The sequence below is a fragment of the Phaethon aethereus genome (assembly GCF_964289735.1).
Source record: "Phaethon aethereus genome assembly, chromosome: 18".
NCBI lineage: Eukaryota > Metazoa > Chordata > Aves > Phaethontiformes > Phaethontidae > Phaethon > Phaethon aethereus.
Window position 1 is genome coordinate 6311463 of NC_138594.1, and position 20801 is coordinate 6332263.

The following is a 20801-nucleotide window of genomic DNA, read 5'->3' on the forward strand; positions in this document are numbered from 1 at the left end:
TGGGAAATCGAACCAAGGGAGGAGTTGGAGAAAGGGAACAGGAGGATGCTGTGAGCAGGAGTGCTGGGGCTGTGCCTCCTTCAGCGTTACACGAGCTTGGCCGCGGTCAGCGTGGGCTGAGCTGACTTAAAACACAAGCTCTGCCTCTGGCATCTGAGTGCTTGGCTTGGGGTGACCGTAACACTCACTGGCACTTTACAGTCACTTGGGGCTGTAATAAATGAACATCCCAGCATCTGCTCTAGCCTTTGGTATCAACTGTGGAACAGCTGGAGCCATGATGAGGAGGTGGAGCGATGATGACGGGCAGCGCTTCCCCTGGTCCTTTGCTGGATTCAGGGGCTAGGAAGGAAACCACATGGCTGGAGGGCAGATGTGGGTGGCTCTGCTGCAGGACAGCACCTTCCTCCTACCTCTTCCTCCACCAAAGGCACAAGGCAGGTTGTACCAACCAGCCCTAAAGCAGTGTCTTCTCTTCAGCTGATCCCCGTGCAATGTCCCATTGTCGTGGCTCAAACTCGTCCCTCCTGGTCCCAGACCTCAGGAGTCGGCATGTAACTGAGCTGAGCCTCTGCTGAACTTTGTCCCATCAGCAGTCATCCAAGGGCTCAAGTCCCTGGATGATGCTATCAGTCCACACCCTCCTGCTTCTGCTTGCCCACATCCTGCCTGGAGGGTAGGGCCGGCACTGTCCTCAAGGGCAGATGTTATTAGAAACAACAGGACACGAGGACAAAGGTGGCACCGAGGCTTGTGCTTCCTTGTCCGCAGGGAGCTTTGGGAACCATCCTGTGCCTTGCTGCGGGCTCTGGATCCAGCTGTTTCAGCAGGGCTCTTGGCGCTCATTCACAATAGCGGTGGTGGAATAAGGGCCGTGATAGTACCCATCGGTTGTGTGATGCCACCGTGGCGAAAGGCAGTTGGGAAGAGTCTGATGGGGACCTTCACTGAATCTACACTGGGGCCAGGAGGGCTGGTAGCTGTGCGATGGCCTTGGGAAATTTGTCCTCAAGCCCTGAAAGCAGCATGACTGCAACAGCCTACACAGTGCCCGGAGGGTCTTGTAGTCTCTGTAGCAAGTCCTTGTCCACTGCAGACCAGGCCTGGGGTGGCACTGGGATCTCCAGCACCTCAGTGGGCTGAACTGCAGAGCGCTTGGCATGAAACAAGACCATGGGATGGCTGTTCTGGGTCAGGCTGAAGGGCCTTCTCGCCCACCTCTAGCAGCAGCCAAGGGCAGACACCCAGGGAAGAGCCTCCAAACAGGGCAAGCACGTTGTGTTGCCTCTGCAGGGTGCTCCCCTGGCCTCCAGCTGTCTGTGGCTTTGGGTCTTCCCAACCCAGATGTGGTGTCGGTGCATTTGGGAGCCCTACAGCGATTTCTTTTTTCTTTTCTTCCCCCTCCATCCCCCCCTTCCACTGCTTTTTGAATCCACACAAACTTTTGAGCACCCACAGTGTCCTGCGGCAAGGAGTTGTGCAGAAGGGCTGCGTGGTGTGCGAAAAGCCACCGCCCGCTCGCTCTGAACACACCACCTCTTACCTTCACTTGGCTGAAGGCAACAGCCAGGCATCGACCACTTGTATGCATCCATGCCCCTGGCCACATCTCAGACTCTTTCTTTGGAGACCAGGAGGACATGGGGGAAAGGCCTGAAGAACCACACCTTTGTGTCAGGTCCTGGGCAGTGATGAAGAGGGTGAGAATTGCCCTCACCCACTGATCTGCCTTGCTGCTCCCTCTCTCAGGTCCTCAACAAATGAGCTGGCCGTACTCATCTCCCGCATGCAGACAAATGCCGACCAGGTGGAGAAGGACATCCTGGAGACACAGTCCAGACTCAAGCAGGTGAGTTGTGGCAGAGGGTGGTGGGAAGGTGAAAGGCTTTGCCTAGAAATGTGGTGTCTAGGATAACAGGTCAGGTGTCTGCTCTGTGCATCAGCTTGCTGGTGCAGGTTTGGGGGCTGACTCGAGGCTGGGGAGGAACAGAGCACCCTGCAGAGCCTCCCAGCCCCTGGGGCTTCATACCGGGGCCTTCCAAATTCTGCCCTCGGTGCTTTCTGCTCAGTGCCTCGTGCTTCCCACAGCTAAGGCCGTCTCACCTACTTCTGCAGCGCAGCTGCACAGCCCTGTGCCTCCAGCAGCCCTGGAGGCAGGCAGCCAGCCTGACCCACGCTGGTCCCCTGGCTGGAGAGTCGCTGAAGCAGGCAGCTTGGCTGGGCATATGCTCCCCAGCTGTACCAGGGTTCCTCTGTGGTTGGCTGTGTTGAGCATCCCGGCCCTCTGTGTTGGCCAAGGAGATGATTGTTGTGAGGTCTGTGTAGTCCAACCAGGCTTTTTTCTGTGTTGTCCCTGGTCTCCAGGATGCCAGCAATCACCAGAAGAACAAGGCTTTTGAGTTCCAGCCAGAGAATGCCAGGAACCTGAAGGAAGCGGAGACCCTGCTGAAGGACCTCTTTCTGGACGTGGACCGTGCCAAGCGGTTGAAACACCCTCAGGCTACTGAGATAGAGAAAGAGTGAGTACAGGGTCGGGGGGATGACTGGTGTGATGGGGACACTGAGCAATTGCGAACCCCCTAAGATCTAGGCTGAGCTCCAGTCGTTGCCATGAGAGGTAGAGTTTCACCCTTCTTCACATAGATTTTAGCCTTAAAATCAGGACTTCTGCCAATATATTGTGAAGATAGTGGTGTGTAGGGTGGCTGCCAGAGCGATCACCCAAGAGTCCCCAGTATTATTTGGGAGCTCTTGTAAAAGGTACCAGGAAAATATAGAGCTAAAAGTGGCCCCACTCCCAGGGCAAATCCCTTTTTCCTCTGCCTTTCCTACAATGAATACCTTTCGTTCAGGCAAGCAGAGTTGGGTGTTCAAATGGGAGAAGAGCCTTAGGTGGCCTCTGGTGCTTTGCTCCTCTCTCCAGCCCTTCTAGGTGGAAATCAAGAGGGAAGACTTGTTTCCTAGCTGGGAAGGGACAACCCTTCTCTCCCTGCAGCTTCCTCCTGGGTTGTAATTCCTGAGATGTTCCTGGAGATGGAGAGCACCAGGACAAGTGCCTCCACTGCTGAAGGAGGCCAGTGTCACAAAGGAACGAAAGTCACAAAGTACCCTGGGTCTTATGAGTGAAATCTGGGCTCCACAAACCCCTCCTTGGTTCTACCCCTTCCAAACTGACACAGAGACCTGTGCTTTCTCTCCTTGGCAGCATCCAACAGCTCCACGACCGCGTGACGCAGCTGTGTGCAGAGTACCGGACTCTCTACGAACAACTGAACATCCCTGATGTGGGGCCCAGGGTAGACTGGGCCAGGATCCTGGACCAAAAGATGGTAACAGCAGCTGTTTTTAGGTGTATCTCCCAATTCCTACAAGGCCAGATAATGTCCGCTGTTGCCTGTAGGGCTCTGCCTGCCATCATGTGTGCAGCATCATGCAGGGACGTTGTGGGTGGTGGAAGTAACTCTGGGTAGGACAAAGACCATCCTCCCATCTCTTAAAACCCTCTGGTAAGACCCTCTTGATTGACCCCTTCAGATTAAGAGCTACTGGAGGGGGATCAGATAGAGATGCCCTGCTGTGGGATGAAAGGATGGAGAAGGTGATGTCTTCAAGGACTTTACAGCCCTATATCCTATGTTTCATGCTACAAGGTCTTGGGTATGTGGAGTGCCCAGTTTGGAGTCAACTTGGATTCCCTTGAAAGTTGGATGGTAACTATGTGCATCCAATGCATGTCACCATGGGAAGGGTGGCTGGTCCAGCCTGGGTTTGTACACCAGGGTTATATGGCCTGGTTATCTTTGCCCCTGAGTACACCTGGGGAAACAGCAACCAACAGCAATCATGCTAAACAACAAGAAGATCCCTTCCTCCTGGACTGGTATCAGGTACCAGATCTTTTCATACCCTGCCAGTACTCACTGGGGTTTCTCCCTGAAAAGATATTCTCTCTTTTTTGCTTTAATCTCTACCTAACTCCTCTTGCACAGAAACAAGTCAATGCGGGACAGTACGGCCCCGGCATGTCAGAGCTGGAAAAGCAAATAGCTGAGCACAACATCCTCCAGAAGGAGATTGAAGCCTATGGCCTCCAGATCAAGAACCTCCACTCCAGGGTAAGGCACCCTCTGTCCCCTCCTTGTTCCTGTTGGCTTTGCTCGGGACCCTGCGGGCTCTGCTCGCGGTTTGGCTGGGTGTCCCATCTGCTCCTCCTCACGGTGAATATCCATCCTTGTTCTGCACAGGGGAGATCTGAGCTCAGACAGATCAAGCCATGCAGGGGCCAGGGAGGTGGTTCCTGAATGGTTTCTAAAGCATCTTCCATAAATCAGCTCATCAGCATCTACCACTGATGGCGTTTTGGTAACAGCTTTTTTCTCTTTTTTTTTTTTTTTTTTTTTTTTCCCCCCCTTGGTCTTGGACGTGTTGCACCCCAGGATGTGGCAGATTTAAAGAGCCAGTACAAGGACTTGCTGGTAAGCTTCTCAGTGGTTTTCTGGACAGATGGGGTCACACAGCAGAGTAACACCTTCCTCGATGGACAGGGAATGCCCAGCTCAGGGCAGGAGCTACCTCTGGTCTTGCACAGTGAAGTTGTGTCCCTCATTTTCTTCCCCCATTTCCTCCCCACCTTGGAACGGGTGTAAATTGAGAGCATGCTCACTACCCTCGGGGGAATGCTGTGGGCGAGAACCGTGTGTCTCCTCTCTGTGGATCATCGATTCGCAATTGCCCATGTGTCCCTGAGCGCAGGGTTACGGATGCGGCAGCAGGAAGCCTTGTCCCAGCCCACGGGCTGTTCCAAATCAGGATTGCAAACGTTGAGGCTTGCATTGATCCCTAACAAGGGCTGCAGAGAGAAATGAGCAGCTGGAGCAAAGGAGGTAGCTGGGAAAAAGGTCCTGGGTTTAGCCAGCTGAGCCTGTAAAGGTTAATGCTGAAGAATGGCATTTGTGAGAAATACAGCAGAGCTGGGCCAGCTCTCAGACTGCCCGAGGCACCAGCCCACGCCTGAGATTCTGGTTAGACAAACATATCCTGTCTGTGAAGGAGGGAAAGGGAAGGGCAGCCCCATCAGATAAGAGTAAGCAGGCGGCAGACGTCTCACCAAGGCCTCTGGGAATCTCCTGGATGTGCAAGGCGAGCGGGGTCCTGAGAGGAGCAGGGGAAAAGGGGCTCCTCAGCCTGAGCACCGACGCTGTCTCTCTCCTGTGTGCACGGGCAGAAAGCTTCCATCTGGCGAGGGCAGAGCCTGGGCAGCCTGTACCACCACCTCCAGGGCTGTACCAAGGAGCTGGGCTACCTGACGGATCAGCAGACCAGGATCCTGAAGCAGGACTGGAGCGACCAAATGATGGATGTCCAGAGTGTGCGCCGGGAGTACGAGGTGAGCTCTTGGGGGACGGTAGCGTGTCCCGGCCGTCGGACGCTGGCCAAGCCTGACATGTGAGATTTGCAGGGTGGATCCCAGCCTACTAGACGCCCACCACCAGCCCTGAGCCCGGCGCGTTCCCAGCGCGGCTCAACAGTGCTGGGCACAGAAGCAGGGGTGGAAGAGATGCTCTGGGTCCACGCTGGAGTTAGGGATGAGCCACTCTGTGTCCCCTCCTGTCGCCTGAGCTGGCACGTGGAATCATACATTAGAGAGCTGTCGGTGGGGCCGTCCGTGGTCAGAGGGGAGGGAAGGGCTCAGCGTCGTGTCAGCCTCAGTGCCCAAAGTACAACACCCAGTGACTGCTACATGCTGGGACCAGGAAGAAGAGAGAGATAATTGCTTAGGAAAATGCTCTTTGGATGAGTGCCCTGATGCTTTCTGAGGCCCAAGCGTATCTAATTTGTTTTAGCTTTGCCTAGCCCCTTCTTTTTTTAAAAACAAACAAACAAACAAACAAGCATGCCTATGCTTTGGGAGCCTTTTCTCTGCTACATGGGGTTTTGTGCCCCAGGAGACCACTCCATGCTCCCACTGTCATGAAGTTTCTCTTCCCCTTCAGGACTTCAAGTCCAATGAGCTGCTCAGCCAGGAAGAGTTTGTGAACCATCTTCAGGACGATGGGGATAGGATGATTGAGCTAAAGCACCCAGCTGTCAAGCCTATCCAGGTAGGGAAAGGGCGTCTCCTCCCAAACCCTATAAGAGAACGAGAATGCTTTCCACAATTTGTGGATCAAGAGCCAGGACACAGGTTGAAAGAGACCTCTTCACCTCTTCTGCAGAGCTGCTTCCCTCCCACACTGCACGAACTGTGCCACAGCATCTTTCTGTCTACTCCAGCCCTATGGAGAGGCTGGGGGCACTGCAGGGTCTTCACCCCTTCAGAAATCTCCAGGAGATAGTGGCTAACATGGTGGCAGCAGCTCCTGATCTGGTGCTCAGACGTGTGGTCAATGCAGCCATGTTCGTGCTGCTGTGAAACTCCAGCTGTGACACAGCACGACCTCTCCCAGGCAAAACCAGCTCCCAGCCTCCAAGGTTGTATTTCCAAGCCTGCCGATGCAGTGACAAGCTGAGGTGGGCTCACAGCCACCCACACCACTGGAGCTGAGACCCCTTGAGAAATGGTGGCTGCTCTGTATGAGCCAGGTCCTCGTGGAGCAGTATCCTTGCTCAGGCTCAGCGTCAGGCAATGCTTGGGCATAGTTTTGCCTCCGCTCAACAGCGGCCTTTACCCTTCCCCGATCTCTGGGACTTCTGGGGAAAGGAGACCAGTGGTGTGGGAGGTAGGACTAGCTGGAGCCCACTGAGTTGTGCCCTGTCTCACCACAGGCTCACCAGGAAGCCTTGAAGAACGAGTGGCAGAATTTCCTGAATCTCTGCATCTGCCAGGAGAGTCAACTGAGAAGTGTGGAGAGCTACAAGAAGGTAAAAAGCAATGAGCAGTGCATGGACCATGGGTCAGGCTGGGCTCTGGAAACAGAGCCAGCAAAGGAATGAGGATGGGAGATCCTTTGCTTGCACCTAGTTAGGGTATTTTGGGGAAATATCACTCAAAATGCGGTCCTTTAGTGCTGCGGTGAAGGACTGGCTCCCAGCTCGTCTGATCAGCCCTGTTGCGGGGACCGGACAGCATGCCAGCTTGGAGAAGAGGAGCAGGGGTGGGTTTGCTCACTGTCATTACCTGGGACTCGTCTGTTGATTGGGATTATTTGCCTGTGTCTCAGGCAATGGAGAGTCCTTGTCCAAGCACACACTCTGAGGGTGGTCTGTAGGGTCTTGTGAGCCCCAAACAGGTTGTGGAAGAGACGCTGGGAACTGCGAGACCCCACTGGACTTGGAAACAGCAATGTCCTCCCATCCCTGACTATTTTCCTACCCACACCTCCAGTTCCAGGATGATGCTGAGGCTGTGAGCCGCTCCCTGAAGAAGATGAACTCTGACCTGGACACCAAATACAGCAAGTTCAACAGAGACAGCCCTGGGGTGGTGTCAGATCTGCTGCTTCAGCTGGAGGTGAGGTCTTCAGGGCTGCTGCCACTACCAGACCTAAGGGGCAGACCAAACATTACAACCTCCCCCATAAATAACAGTGAGGAAAGGGAAGAGGTGGGTAAATGACCCTACCAGGACAGCTCGTCCCAGCTCTGTGCTAGGGAGCCCATGGCAATACTGTAGCCCCAGAAGGTCCACGCTGCAGGGCAGTGACCCCTGGGAAGGCACTGGTCCCCATCAGTGACACAAAGCCAGGCCCCAGGTCACCATCAGATTAAAGGAGAAGCGTAAAGAGGAGCTGCACGTTGTCCTAAACATGAGACACTTGGATTAGAGGGCCCTTGGATTAGTGTGAGCTGTTGATATCCAAGCAGTGGGGAAAGGTCCTCCCATCTCCTCAGCACTCTCATGAGCCAAGGGCGAGGGAGGGAATAAAGAAATCTGACCTCAGGGACGAGATGCAGATAGGAAAGGAACGTTTGCCTGGGAGAGAGGGAGGGGACACGTTCAACACGGCATCTTCCCATGCATGCAACGCATTTTGCTCCCAAGAGGTGCCGGGATCTCGGTACCTTCTGACACTGGAACGCAGCCACCTCTTGGCAGGACTCTGTTCCTCTTCTCAGAAGAAAAACTTCTCCAGCAGATTGAATATGACAGTGTGGGATCACCTAAGGTTAACACAGGCTGTGCCTTCAAGGGCAGATCTGCTGTGAGCAAAGGAAAACAAGGAGAGTGTTGATAATGAAAAGGGGAAGGAAGGGACATGGAGTCAAGAATGGAGACACTTCTGGCTCCACCCCAGCAGTGACCACACAAGGATGCACAACTGGTGCCAGTGTACCCACTGTAGTGTGATTTCCGCCCCCCGCCCCCTTCCTTCTCATCCAAGCCTGGTCACAACCACTGTCTTCCCTGTTTTGTCTAGAATGAGGAGAAGGTGGTGAAGCAGGCAGAGAAGAGCATCACTGACCTGAAGAGAAGGAGCAAAGAGATCAGCCCACTGAAACTGCGCAGGATGCGTCCCTCCCAGACCCTCACCTTGGACACCCTTTGTGACTGGGATGCTGGGGAGGTGAGGGCTTGACTAGCTGTACCCTCAAATGAGGCAGCCAGCTGAATTCTCCTTTGGTTGCTCCAGATCTTGGCTTCATGGTGGGAGGAACCAGCCTAGTGTCAGAAAGCCAAGCCTTTCACTGGGTTTTGCATCTTTATCCCAGGTGCAGCTGACCAGAGGTGACAAGTACACTCTGAAGGACAACAGCAACCCGGAGATGTGGGTGGTGCAGAGCAGCACTGGTGTGGTCCAGGAGGCACCTTCTGCTTGCTTCTCCATCCCTCCACCAGATCCTGAGTCTATAGAAAAGGTCAATAGGTGAGTGTGCAGTGTAGTGCCTGACCCAGAGAGACATCCAGATTTGCTCTTAGGTCATAGCCAGCCTGTCTGCCTCAACTGCAGAGAAACAGCAGCTGGGAACGGACCTCTTAACTGTCTAGTACGACATACCATCCGGAGAGGGATTCTTCCCTGCACCCAAGTATCTTGTCCAGGTTCCTGCCATTCCTCGACAGCACTGCATGCTGCATGGACCTTGCTGTCAAAGAGCTTTCTGGCAGTCAGGCTTGATTTCTTCACCCAACCATGTGATTTGCATAGGTTTGACTAAATTCATTGCAGAATCAGTCTGGAGCTTGGGACTTGCCAAACAGGACAGAGTTATCTGTGGTATCTCCTCTCAGCCAGCCCCAGCTGGAGACTGAGAAATGTTCCTTGAACCACCATGTAGTCTACTGCCTGGTTGCTCATTCGGCTTCTGTGGTTCCCACAGGATGGGACGGTAGTGCAGGGAGCTTCGGCATTACTTTTTTAATCATGTCCCTGGGTGCTTGGATAAATCAGTGCTGCTCAAGTGCCACAGAAAGGCCCACAGCCCAGATTCAGAGTTACTTGGTCATGTCCATGATGGGAGTTTGGTTCCCCAGTCACGCGGGGGTGATTACTTCATTGTGTTGCTCTTCCTCGGTGCGCACCCCTCTTCACACTTCCCAGATTTCTGAATCCTTTGGACTTACGGGTTTGATGCATGTTTTAAAACAGAAAAGAAAAAGTTTGCAATGTCCTCCTGGATAACAGCTCTGCAGGTGTTTCCTGGAAAACTCTCGCTCTTTTCAGGCCACATCTGGCAGCTTGTTTCATTTCTTGGTGTTTGCTTCCCTTGCTACACACAAAATATTTGTCCTTTTATTTCCCAGACTGTTCCACCATTCAGTCCCTCTGCATGTTACCTGTGCCTTGGTGCTGTGCAGGGCCAACCCTCGTCTGACAACAGCCAGGCAAGCTGGGACTTGCTGGTTTTAGATCACGGTGTTTAGTCGGAGCAGTCCATAGCAGGGATGTGAACTAGCCTGGTCCTTCAAAGGCTTCTGTTCCTGGGTCCATCAGTCTTTTTTTCTCACTTAGAGAAGTTTTTGGTCCTTCCAGCTCCTGCTGATCCCAGCTTGTCCCAGTTTAAGCCAGCTTCATTAGAACGGAACCATCCTTAGAAAGGAGACTTGGCGTTTCTAGTACAGCAGCCACAGAAGCAGCTACTTGTACTCGCTTCCTGCGAAGCTGCAAAGCACTGCAGTGATATGAAATAAATTTCCGGCTTTGATAGCTTCTGCTGAGCATTGGGAACATTGGCTCCACTGGGAGAAACCAGCTGTTCAAACCGGCCGGCTGCTGTTGCTGCTGTCCCTTTTCCTAAGGGATATCTCTGAGCCACAACAGGCTGCAGGTCCCCAGCCTTCCCCTGCCTTTGGGAACACCTTCCCCGGCACAGGCTCCTGGGCCGGGCTCGGCCGAGGCTTGCTCAGCGCAGCAGCTCTCCGCCGGCTGACGATGCTCCTCTCTGCTCACAGGCTGGAAGCGGAACTGAACACGGTGAAGCAGAAGCGAGCGGCGGTTCAGAGCACCCTGAGACACAGCCACAAGGAGCAGATTCAACCCAGTCAGCAGGGTATGTCAGCTGGCTAGTCGAGCCCTCTCCAAAGCAAGCCCACGTACCTCCTTTGCGGGGCTCCCAAACCCGGCTGGAAGCAGAGCACCCACCCGGGCAGGCAGAGGGACCTGCCGGTCAGTGTGAGGATGCCTTCTGCTCTGTGGAAAAGAGCAGCCGATGGGATAACCTGACTCCTGGTGCTGTCAAGGAGTCACTGCATGATCTCAGGCAATTCACTTAAACTCTCTGTTGCCCTTCTCAGACCTCTGAGATTGACCTCCAGCTCCATCGACAGTTGCAGAGTGTTTAGGGTTGCAGGGGGATGTGGCTATACAGAAGCCATAATTAAACCTTCTTTGGAATCTGGGTCCCTCGCAGTTCTCTTCCCTAGCTGGGGCTGTGGAATAAGCAGGCAGCCATGGCTAAATCCCAACCCCTGGCTAGCTGTGTTAGTCCCACAGCTGTAGTTCAAAAGCTCGAGCAAAGCTGAGCAGGGATGTGTCTGCACGGCAGCACATGCCTGTCTTTGGACTTGAGGTCTGGCTGGCCAGGGCAGAGCTAAAACCATTTTCCCAAGCCTTTGTCATGGGTAGGCACACGCACGTGCGTGATGCTCTGCAGATTAGAAATGTTAACCGGGTTGTTTATGGTTGCATCAAAACGCCATGCTCGGGTGACGCCCGTGTGCCTCGGAGCTGGCAAAACACAAAGGGCAGAGCTTTGCAGCAGGGCTGTCATGAGAGGGGCTCAGAGCTCTAGCGACCACATACAGGACAGCTCAAGGAAAGGGCCATGCACCAAGACTGAGATGGCAGATGAGAAATGGGGATTAACCTACGCTGTGTCTCACTGCAGCTCTATCCAGGAGCCCCCCTGTAGTCCAGGATGATCCCCAAGCTGACCAGCTTCTCGGTAGCCTGGATCGTGTTGGCAAGGACCTGGTTCAGGTAGAGAAGGAGGTCTTGAACCGAGTGAGGTCTCCAGTGAACTACAGTGACCCCACAGATGACCTTGCCAGGAGGATCAAACACCAGCAGGTGGGTGCTGCTGTGGGCAGGATGGAGCAGGATGAGTTTGGTAGTGTTGTGTCCTTGGCCCAAAACAGGTTGACACAGGAATTACAGAGGAGATGACAGCTGGTGCTTTGGAGAAAACCATGCTGTAGTTGCAAGGGTTTTCAGGCTGGCTTGAGCCCTTGGAATGGGGACAGGTTAAGCCAAACCCTAGGGAAATGTGGGTCCTTCCCTTGGCTCAGCTCTGTAGCAAGATGGTCCATTCGTTTCAGAGCTGTGGACCAGGTGCCAGTCTTGGGAAGTCCTCATCCTTGTTGTGTGGATGCTGTCACCCTTCACCCTCAAGTCTGTAGCATAGAAGACTATGGGATAGAGGGAATTAATTGAAGGACCAGCTTCGGCTCACCTGATGGGGAGTACAGACTGGTAGATGTGAGGGGGTCAGGAAAAGAGGCAGTGCCCTGGAGCCCCGCTCCTTTCTTCTGGGATAAGGTCTGGATCTGTAGTAGTTCAGCTTCATCTTCATCAAGTTACATCTTCATCTGTGGGTATTTATCCAGCCCGGGCAGAAGGATGGAATTGGGCAGGTAGGTTTCTTCCATCTCCGTCTATTTGGAACTCTTTCCCACACCCTGCCATTGCCAGACAAGCCACAGGCTGGATGGGGCTGTGCCCCAAGGGCCAACTCCTTATGAGAGGGCTACCGCACCCTTAGCCCCACAGCAAAATCCACCCCTGAGGGAGACATGTTTTCGCAACAGCAACTGTTATGACTGTGTTGGGTGACTCTGCTCCCATCTGATGTGCCAGGAAACAACAAAGAAACTTGAGAACCTGGGGGCAGCCAAGGATGCCTTGCAGAAGGAGTGTGAGACCTACCTTTCCAAGAAACCCACCAGCACCTCGGCTTCCCAGCTCCCTGTCACATTGAATGCCCTCAGGAGCAAATACAATGATGTCAATATGCTCTCCAGCCTGTACAACGAGAAGTGAGTGATGATGACAAGGCCTGATGGGGATGAGGGAAGGAAGTCCTTGCACAGAGGGGTCAACACAGAAGCATGACAGAAAATTCTTTTGGTCTATATGGGCATTGGTTGAGGTCTATCCAGCCCAGTGCAGGCTGGAAATCTCTCATCCATCATCAAAGGCACCTCTGAAGGAGTTGCTGTATGTAATCTGTGGCCACATCCCCTCACTGTGGAAAGTCCACCACAATGGGTGTGTGTCCCAGCTCTGCTGTGTGCAGTGAAATGCAACATATCTGACTTCTGAGCAGCATGACAGGGTTGTGAGTGCATATTGCTTGTTCTCTGCCATGTTGCAGAAGCTCCGATGTTAAATAAGCTTAAACATGCAAAATCAGAGAGAAAAGGAGAAGAATGGGGTCTTTTGTAGGTAACCTTGTCCTGTAATTTTTCCCTTACCTAGGGCTAAGGCTGCCCTGAACCTGGAGACTCAGATTGAGAACACAGACAAGGTTGTCAGCACGTTCGAGGCCAAGTTGGCTCAGGATAGCATCATTCCTGCATCCCCCAATGCCCTGCAGGATCGGGCCAATGACCTGCAGGTAGGGGAACATCAGGCCCTTCGTTAAGGAAGGGAGATCTCTGAGCTCAGGTAGCAATGGTGGGGAGAGCTGGACCTTGCTTATTTGAGCACCTTGAGGTGCCAGCAGTGAAGCCTTTCTAAGGACTTGTTCCCTGAAGACTTTACATTGGTGTTGCAGGCTGCCCTGCACTCACTGGCTAGCAAAAAGCTCTGTCCCTCTCATGTTACCTTTGGGGTCCCTAAAATACATGATGATCCCCTTAGCATCTAACCTCTGTTGCTCTGCCTCGCATCCCTCCCTATTCTTTCCTGCTCCCAATCTCCTTGCCCCCCATCATTAGCACTCACAGTGACCCTTTTTTGCCTTCCCTAAAACTTCTCGCTTCTGCTGCATGCAGTGTCCAACCCACCTTGCTTCCCACCTTCTTTACCGAGTAAGTCTCACTGCTCCATCTCTTCCACGTTGCATGTCTACCTTGGAGAGCCTGACTAGCCTCCAGTTCATAACAGTGTTAGGGAGGATATTTCTGGTTGGTGCATTGGCTGATGCAAACCTGGAGGTGTCTTTTTTCTCCTGCAGAAGATGAAGCGGGAGGTGGTGGCCCAAGAGGACTGTGTGCTGAAGCTGAACCGGGGGCTCAAGGATGCAGAGCACAGCTGCAGCGCTGTGCAGAACAACTTCCAGGAGTACTGCCCTGACCTGCCCCGGCAGAAGCGGGAGGTGCAGCTCCTCAATGATCGCTACCATGCCGTTGCAGACCAGCTGGATCAGCGGTGAGGAACTATGGCATCATCTCTGCTCCTCTTAGCTAACACGGACCAGCATTAGTCAGAGTCCCAAGAGTATGTTCTTCATTGCAGGACCTTGATCCTGGCCACTATTCTGTAATACTGAGGACCAGGTCTGTCCTGCTGTGTAGTTGCCTCTGTCCTATGCACAGCACAGGCTCTGAGCTTCCAGCTAGCTGCGAGAAGGCGGTCTTAAGTAGCTGCCTGCTGGCCTCTGACCCAGTGACCCTACCCAGAGAGACCCCGGTGATCAACACTCCTCATGGGCATTGCTGCTGGTTGCCTGCCTTTTTCCTTCTCTCATCTCCCAAGTTGTGTTCATGCTGCAGTAGCAAACCTCATGAGCAGAGTTGTGCTCCTCACTTAAAGACCAGTTGTCACTCCCTTGTTTTTGTTATCTTGGTGTTTTGTTGTGGTGATGTTCTCACCACAGGGTCTTTTTAGGAACTTGCACATGAATCTTTGCCCTTTCCCTTAATGTTCCTGTTCACCTTTGTGCTGCACAGAGAGAAGACTCTCAGAAATATCAGCATCACCTACCAGCAGTTCCAAAACTCCAATGAGAACCTGATGTTCTGGATGAACAACCTACCCAAGCACCAAGTGAAGACCACCGATGGGCCAAGCCAGATCAATTACAAGCTGCAGGCACAGAAGGTGTGTTCCAGGGCAAGCATCATAACCCGTAATGTTACAGGGATGGGGACTTTGCCTGTGAACAGTATGCAAAATAGTACCAACTAGTTCCTAGTTGTGTGCTCTGTCCGTCACAGTGAATAAACTAGAACAAGGAGACAATGGACTACAGCCCACAGATGATGTATCTTGCCCCGCTCTGTTCATCTACAGTGCTGGTGTCCTCATCTGTGCTAGTCACCCCCAGGTGACTAGGTGTCCATGGAGAGGACACACCCAGATCCTGAAAGATTGCACCTTGGGCTGAGATGTTGCATGTGGGTCCTGCATCTTTCTCTCCTTGAGCAGACCATAAGCTGACTAGCTCAGATGATGAGATGTGGAGGTATCTGTGTTGGCTGGTATTTATCTCATACACGATAAATCAGTATGGCAGGTCCTGGGCAAGTAAGAGTGCTGCTGAGATCCTCTAGAGCCCTGGAGACTCTTCCTAAATGTCTTCCTGTTCCCACCATTCCCTCTAGAACTAGGCTGAGCTACTACTCTTAGCTGCAAGAGTATTACTGGGTTGCTGTATTTTAACCTGTGCTTAACATCATGTGTGTCTCCTGCAGAGGCTGGTGGAGGAGATCGAAAGGAAGGAGCCTGAGAAAAACGCAGTGGTCAGACTATCTCGGAATGTGCAGTCCACGCTTAATGTATGGCTGGGTTTTCCCATGTAGCATTCCCTTAGCGTTTCACCTGAGAGATCCCAACTGATTCTTCTGTTTCTGCTCTGAACAGGACTATGAACTCCAAGCAGGTAAATACAGCTCTTCTCTGGACCCTACCCTGACTGACTTTGCTGCAAAGAGGCTGCGTGTGACCCCTCTACAAGAAAGCATCCAGGCCCAGGTAAAATGTTAAGATGAAGGCATGGAAACTGTTGTCTAGCTCCTTACCTAAGCCCCATGTCCTCTGCAAGGCCTTCATCAGCTCTTACAGCCACAGCTGATGATGGTCCTAATCCCAAGGACAAATGTCATGAGCGATCCTTTTGTCTATGGGGCAAAGCAGTATGTGAGATCCAGAATTAGGGGTGTCTGGTACCTTTGGTTGAGATTGTTGATGATGCCTCCTCACCATATTGTGTGTGAAGGTAAAACTTACAGGGTGTGTGGGGACAGGACTGATTCAGAGCTTCTGCGTGCTCTTCCCAATCCCATCTCAGTTCTCCTGCATCACCTTGGGTATTTGCCAACTCTCATCCATGTGTGGCCCAAGCTGAATTTGGAAGTCTTCACCCTGTGTAGGCTAGCAGGCATCTAACAGGCATTCAAATAAAGGGGACAGGATGTCCTACACAAGTCCTTAGACTGTCTGTCTAGAAAGTCAGATGTAAAGACACTAATCTCTGGAATAAGTGCATCCAGGTGAAAGGAGGAGTGGGAGAATGTGCCATCCAACAGAGTTGTGTCAGGGTGAGGGGGACTGGGCTCTCACCACTGTTTCTTTTTCAGGAAAATGATGTAACCAAGCTCTACATGGAGCTGGCAGCAGAAAATAAACAGCAGCTCAGCCGGCTGGAGTTTGCCAAAAAGATTGTCGAGAAGGTACCAGCTAACAGCTCACGGAAAGATTGGGGTACTCTAGACAGGGAGTTGAAATGACCTTTCCAAAGCTGTCAGCAGTCTGCTCAGGCTGGGATCCCCCCACCCCTCCCTGGATCTCCATGTCCAGGTGTGAGGAAGGACAGGGATGAAAAGCCCTGTGAGAAAAAGACCACAAGTAACCACAGTTCCACTGATACTGCTCTTAGGTTGTGACTTCCATCACCTCTGTGGGCCCTCAACTCTTTACTGGAGCTGTAGTGTATGCTAGGAAAAAAGATTAGGGCTCTTCAGTCCACTTCTCAGCTATATCTAACCAGCGTTCACAGACTGAGAATTTCAGATTCAACTGTGGATGTGGCTGGAATTTAGTGCTTACAGACTTCTGGAAACACTTCAAAGCGATAGGACTTTTATGCCTTTCTAGGGCTTGATTCACCGGTCGGAAAGGTCACTGGTCTGGTTGACTTTGTGCTCAGGAAGGACGAGAGATTAAACTGGGGCACTCTGTGATGCTACCACAAACCAGCCGCGCAGCGGGGGACTGGCTGTGTTACCTACCCTCAGCTGCAGATACAAGGCAGCACAAAGCACCTTTGTGGGCTGCTGCAGCACCTCCATGACAAAGGGAAGACACACCACGTCAGCTGCTTGAGACGGTGGGAATGTGTCCTCATTTGCCATTTGCAGTCTTATTTGGAGGCTCCCTGGGGATTCTGTACCAGTTCTGTCTCCTACCATGCCTTGTCATGGAAAAGGCTTCTGTGCCAGATTCCAAGAGTGTTTCCCTGCCTCTTTTTTTTTTTTTAAATAATTTTTTGTTTTTCCCTTGCAGAAGGAAGTGCATGAGAACATTGAAGCCGTACATGAGCAAACACAGCAATCTGAAAACAAAGCCACAACAAGCAGGGAATCTGAGGGCTTGAAATCACAGCTAGAGGAGGAAAGGAGGAAAGTGGCCAAGATTGAAGAGGACCTGGAGGAACACAGAAGCAAGCTGCTAATGTTGAAGACTCAGAAACCCATTGAAAGAGTGGAAGAAAAGGAGGTGATAGAATATTACAGAGACCCACAGGTGGAGAGCAACCTGTCTAAGATGGCACAGCAGATTGAAGAGGAAGGCAAAAGGAGGCAGAGCCTGCAAGAAGACATTGAAGTGACGAGCCAGAAGCTTGCCCAGATGGAGAGTGAGAAGAAGGTCATTCCTGCCCAGCTCCTCACCAAAGAGATCACAAAAATTGAGAAAGATCCAAGCCTGGACAGCCAAGCAGCTGGTCTTCGTCAGGAGATCAAACGTCTCCAGGAGGAAAGCTTGGCTGCTGCTTCTGAACTTGAGCAGCATAAGAGAGAGCTGCACATGCTGGAACGAAAGCAGCCCAATATCCGAGAGAAGGTGGTGGTGAAGGAGCTGATCAAACTGGAGAAAAACCCAGAAATGCTGAAGTCCGTTAGGACCCTGCAGCTGCAGATCGATGAGGAATCCTTCAAGAGGAAGTCCGCAGAAGAAGCGATAGTGAAAGTGAAGAACAAGATTGAAGAGGTGGAAAGACTAATTGAAACGGCAGAACCCAAAATTATTGTTAAGGAGGTGAAGCAGGTAGAGCAGGACCCAGAGTTATTGAGAGAGTCTTCCAAGCTTAAAACTCTGATTGAAGAAGAGAGAAACAAAAACTTGATGCTTACAGGTGAGCTTGGGGAGCTGCAGAGCCAGTACAGTATTGCAGAGAAGCAAAAACCAAGGGTGGAGGTTAAAGAGAGGGTCAATGAGATTTTCCTGGTGGATCCTGAAACAGAAAGGCAAATTGCACACCTGAAAAGGGAGCTGCAGGAAGTTACTCTGAAAAGGACAAAGATTGACAGTGAAGTGGAAGAGGCCTTAGCAGAGCTCAATGTTCTCAGGTCACAGAAACCAGTGGTGGAGCTTAAGGAGGTTATAGAGGAGGTGGTGAAACATGAGAAGAGCCCAGAGATTCTTAGAGAAATTGACAGGCTGAAACAACAGCTCAATGAACTAGTGAACACCAACGGCAGGACCCAGGAGCAGCTCATTAGGCTGCAGGGTGAAAGGGATGAATGGAAGAGGGAGAGATCCAAGGTGGAAACCAAGCTGGTCAACAAGGAAGTCATCCGATATGAGAATGACCCACTCTTGGAAAAAGAAGCTGATCGCCTCCGTCAAGAGGTGCGTAACATGTCTCAAAAGAGGAGAGCTGCAGAGGATGCAATCTATGACTTGCAGAATAAATACATGCTACTGGAGAGACGAAAGCCAGAGGAAAAGGTAGTTGTTCAAGAGGTGATACTGACTCAAAAGGATCCAAAGCTCCGAGATGAGCACAACAGGCTGAGCCGGAGTCTGGATGAGGAGGTGAGCAACAGGCGTCGTCTGGAACGTGATGTGCAACAGGTTCGTGCATTGGTGGAAGAGCAAGAGAAGTTGCTCAACTTTCAGGAAGATCGAAGCAAGAGGCTTGCACTAGAGAAGGAGATGAGACAAATTACATTGAGAATAAAGGAGCTGGAGGAGAGCCCAGCCCCAGTGCAAGAAAAGATCATTATGGAAGAAGTGGTCAAGTTGGAGAAGGATCCAGTCCTTGAACAGTCTGCCAGCAACCTGCGCTTGGAGCTGGACCGTGAGAAGATGGAGGTGCTGAACTTGCAGAGAGAATGCAAGAACCTGCAGATGCAAGTTGATGTCCTGCAGAAAACAAAATCCCAGGAGAAGACCATCTACAAGGAGGTGATTCGAGTGGAAAAGGACAGAGCGCTAGAGAGTGAACGTGCGCGCATCTGGGAGCTGCTGAACAGGGAGAGAGGAGCCAAGCAAAAGGCAGAAGAGGAGGTACGGTGGCTCAGGGAGAAGATCGAGAGGGCTGAAGGCATGAAGAGGACATGGGCTCGTGAAGAGACGGAGCTGCAGAAAGCCAGGAACCTGGCCATCCAGGAGAGAGCCAACTTGGAGAGTGAACTGCGGGAGCTGGAGAGGCAGAAGCAACAGAAAGTCCTCTTCCTCCGGGAGGAGTCCAAACTGCTCAACCAACGGACTGAGAATGACAGGCAGAAGAAGAAGCAGCTGGAACATGAGTTTTCCCTGCTGGAGGCAGACATCCTTAGGGAGAAGGACCAGATCTACAACAAGGAGAGGTTCATTCGAGATCTCCAGTCAAGGGTCAACCGGGAAGAAATCAATCACGAGACCCAGATGAGAGAGACGAACCTCTCCACCAAGATCTCTATCTTGGACCCTGAGACAGGGAAGGATATGTCCCCTTACGAGGCCTATAAGAGAGGTATCATAGACAGAGGCCAGTATATCCAGCTGCAAGAGCTGGAGTGTGACTGGGAGGAAGTCACCACCCTGGGCCCAAATGGGGAAGTCTCAGTTCTCCTTGACAAGAAAAGTGGGAAGCAGTACTCCATCGATGATGCGCTAAGGCTGAGGAGGATCACAAAGGAGGAGTACCAGCTGTACCGGGATGGCAAGATTCCCATCTCTGAATTTGCCTTGTTGGTGGCTGGGGAATCCAAGCCTCCCTCTTCCCTCTCGATTGGTTCCATCATCTCCAAATCCCCGCTCTCATCACCTACCACCCACCAAACCCAAAGCTTCTTCCCCCCAGCCTCGCAGAAGGGCTTCTGTGATGACACGTCCCCCATTGCTGGGGTGTATGACACCACCACTGACACCAAGTACAACATCAAGACTGCTGTTGCGAAGAAGCTGCTTGATCCCATGACTGCTCAGAAGCTCCTGGAAGCCCAGGCTGCCACGGGGGGCATCATAGACCTCATTTCTCGGGACCGCTTCTCAGTCCATAAGGCAATTGAGAGGGGGCTGATTGACAGGACCTACATGCAGAGACTACTCAATGCCCAGAAAGCTTTCACAGGGATTGAGGACCCGGTGACCAAGAGAAGGCTGTCTGTGGGGGAAGCAGTTCAGAAGGGATGGATGACCAAGGACAGTGCTTTCCCCTACCTGGAGGTCCAGCATCTAACCGGAGGGCTCATCGATCCCAAGAAAACTGGTCGCATCCCTGTGCTGGAAGCTGCCCAGACAGGGATGATAACAGGCGACCTAGCCAACAGGCTCCAGGATGAGTCCAGCTATGAAAAAGATCTCATTGACCCTGTTACTAAAGAGAAGATAAATTACAAGGAGGCCATGGCCCTCTGCCAGAAGGATTCACTGAGCAGCCTCCTGCTGCTCCCAGCCAGGGCAGAGGGGTATCAGCGGTACCACCAGGCGAGCCGTTCACCCAAGCTCTCGCGGTTCAGGCACTGAATGGATTCAGGCACGTACTGGTTCTGGTGCCTTCAGGAGTTCATCCCTTCAAAACACCTCTCCCCACGGAGGCAGCAGCAATCACAGAGGCGTCTAGCATTTAGGGCTGCTTACTCTTCTATCTTAGCTATTTGCTTCCTAACACAGCTTGGCCGTGCGAGGAAGAAAGCGTGAGTGGGCGCCTGACACACAGGGGTCCCCGCAGTCACCCGGGTGCTGCTGTGACAGCAAAGCAGGGTTGATCGCGAGAATTCCGCTGGCAGTAGGTTAAACGTGGTTACGCCCAGAAAAGGGGGGAAAGCCAGAGTGTTTTCTAGTTGGGTCATTCTTCTGCATGCAATAAACATAGAAAGTGTGTCTTTGTGGCTGTGTTGTCTCTGCAGGCTGAGGCTGCGAAGTGGCTGAAGGCACTGCTAGTCCTGCCCCCATGCAATCCCATGCCCTGTAGCCCAATCTACAAAGGGTTTGCAGACTCTTGCTCCCCCTGCTCTCACAGCATTGAACCGCCTAAATTTCTTTCTGCACGTG

General features: G+C 52.3%; 1 protein-coding gene across 1 annotated transcript; it reads left to right on the top strand.

Annotated features, from left to right (window-relative positions):
• Nucleotides 1-1771: 1771 nt before the first annotated feature.
• On the top strand, nucleotides 1772-20273 carry EVPL (envoplakin; the record flags this gene model as incomplete). The annotated part of the gene is made up of 21 exons (XM_082008358.1): nucleotides 1772-1849; nucleotides 2365-2519; nucleotides 3206-3329; nucleotides 3990-4115; nucleotides 4437-4475; nucleotides 5225-5386; nucleotides 5994-6101; nucleotides 6766-6861; nucleotides 7325-7450; nucleotides 8358-8504; nucleotides 8650-8804; nucleotides 10331-10428; nucleotides 11266-11447; nucleotides 12234-12412; nucleotides 12855-12993; nucleotides 13555-13748; nucleotides 14270-14420; nucleotides 15014-15097; nucleotides 15183-15293; nucleotides 15899-15991; nucleotides 16824-20273. Exons 1-21 carry the CDS (start codon nucleotides 1787-1789, stop codon nucleotides 20271-20273), a joined length of 5982 nt encoding a protein of 1993 aa, XP_081864484.1. The 5' UTR covers nucleotides 1772-1786.
• Between the last annotated feature and the right edge of the window lie 528 nt (nucleotides 20274-20801).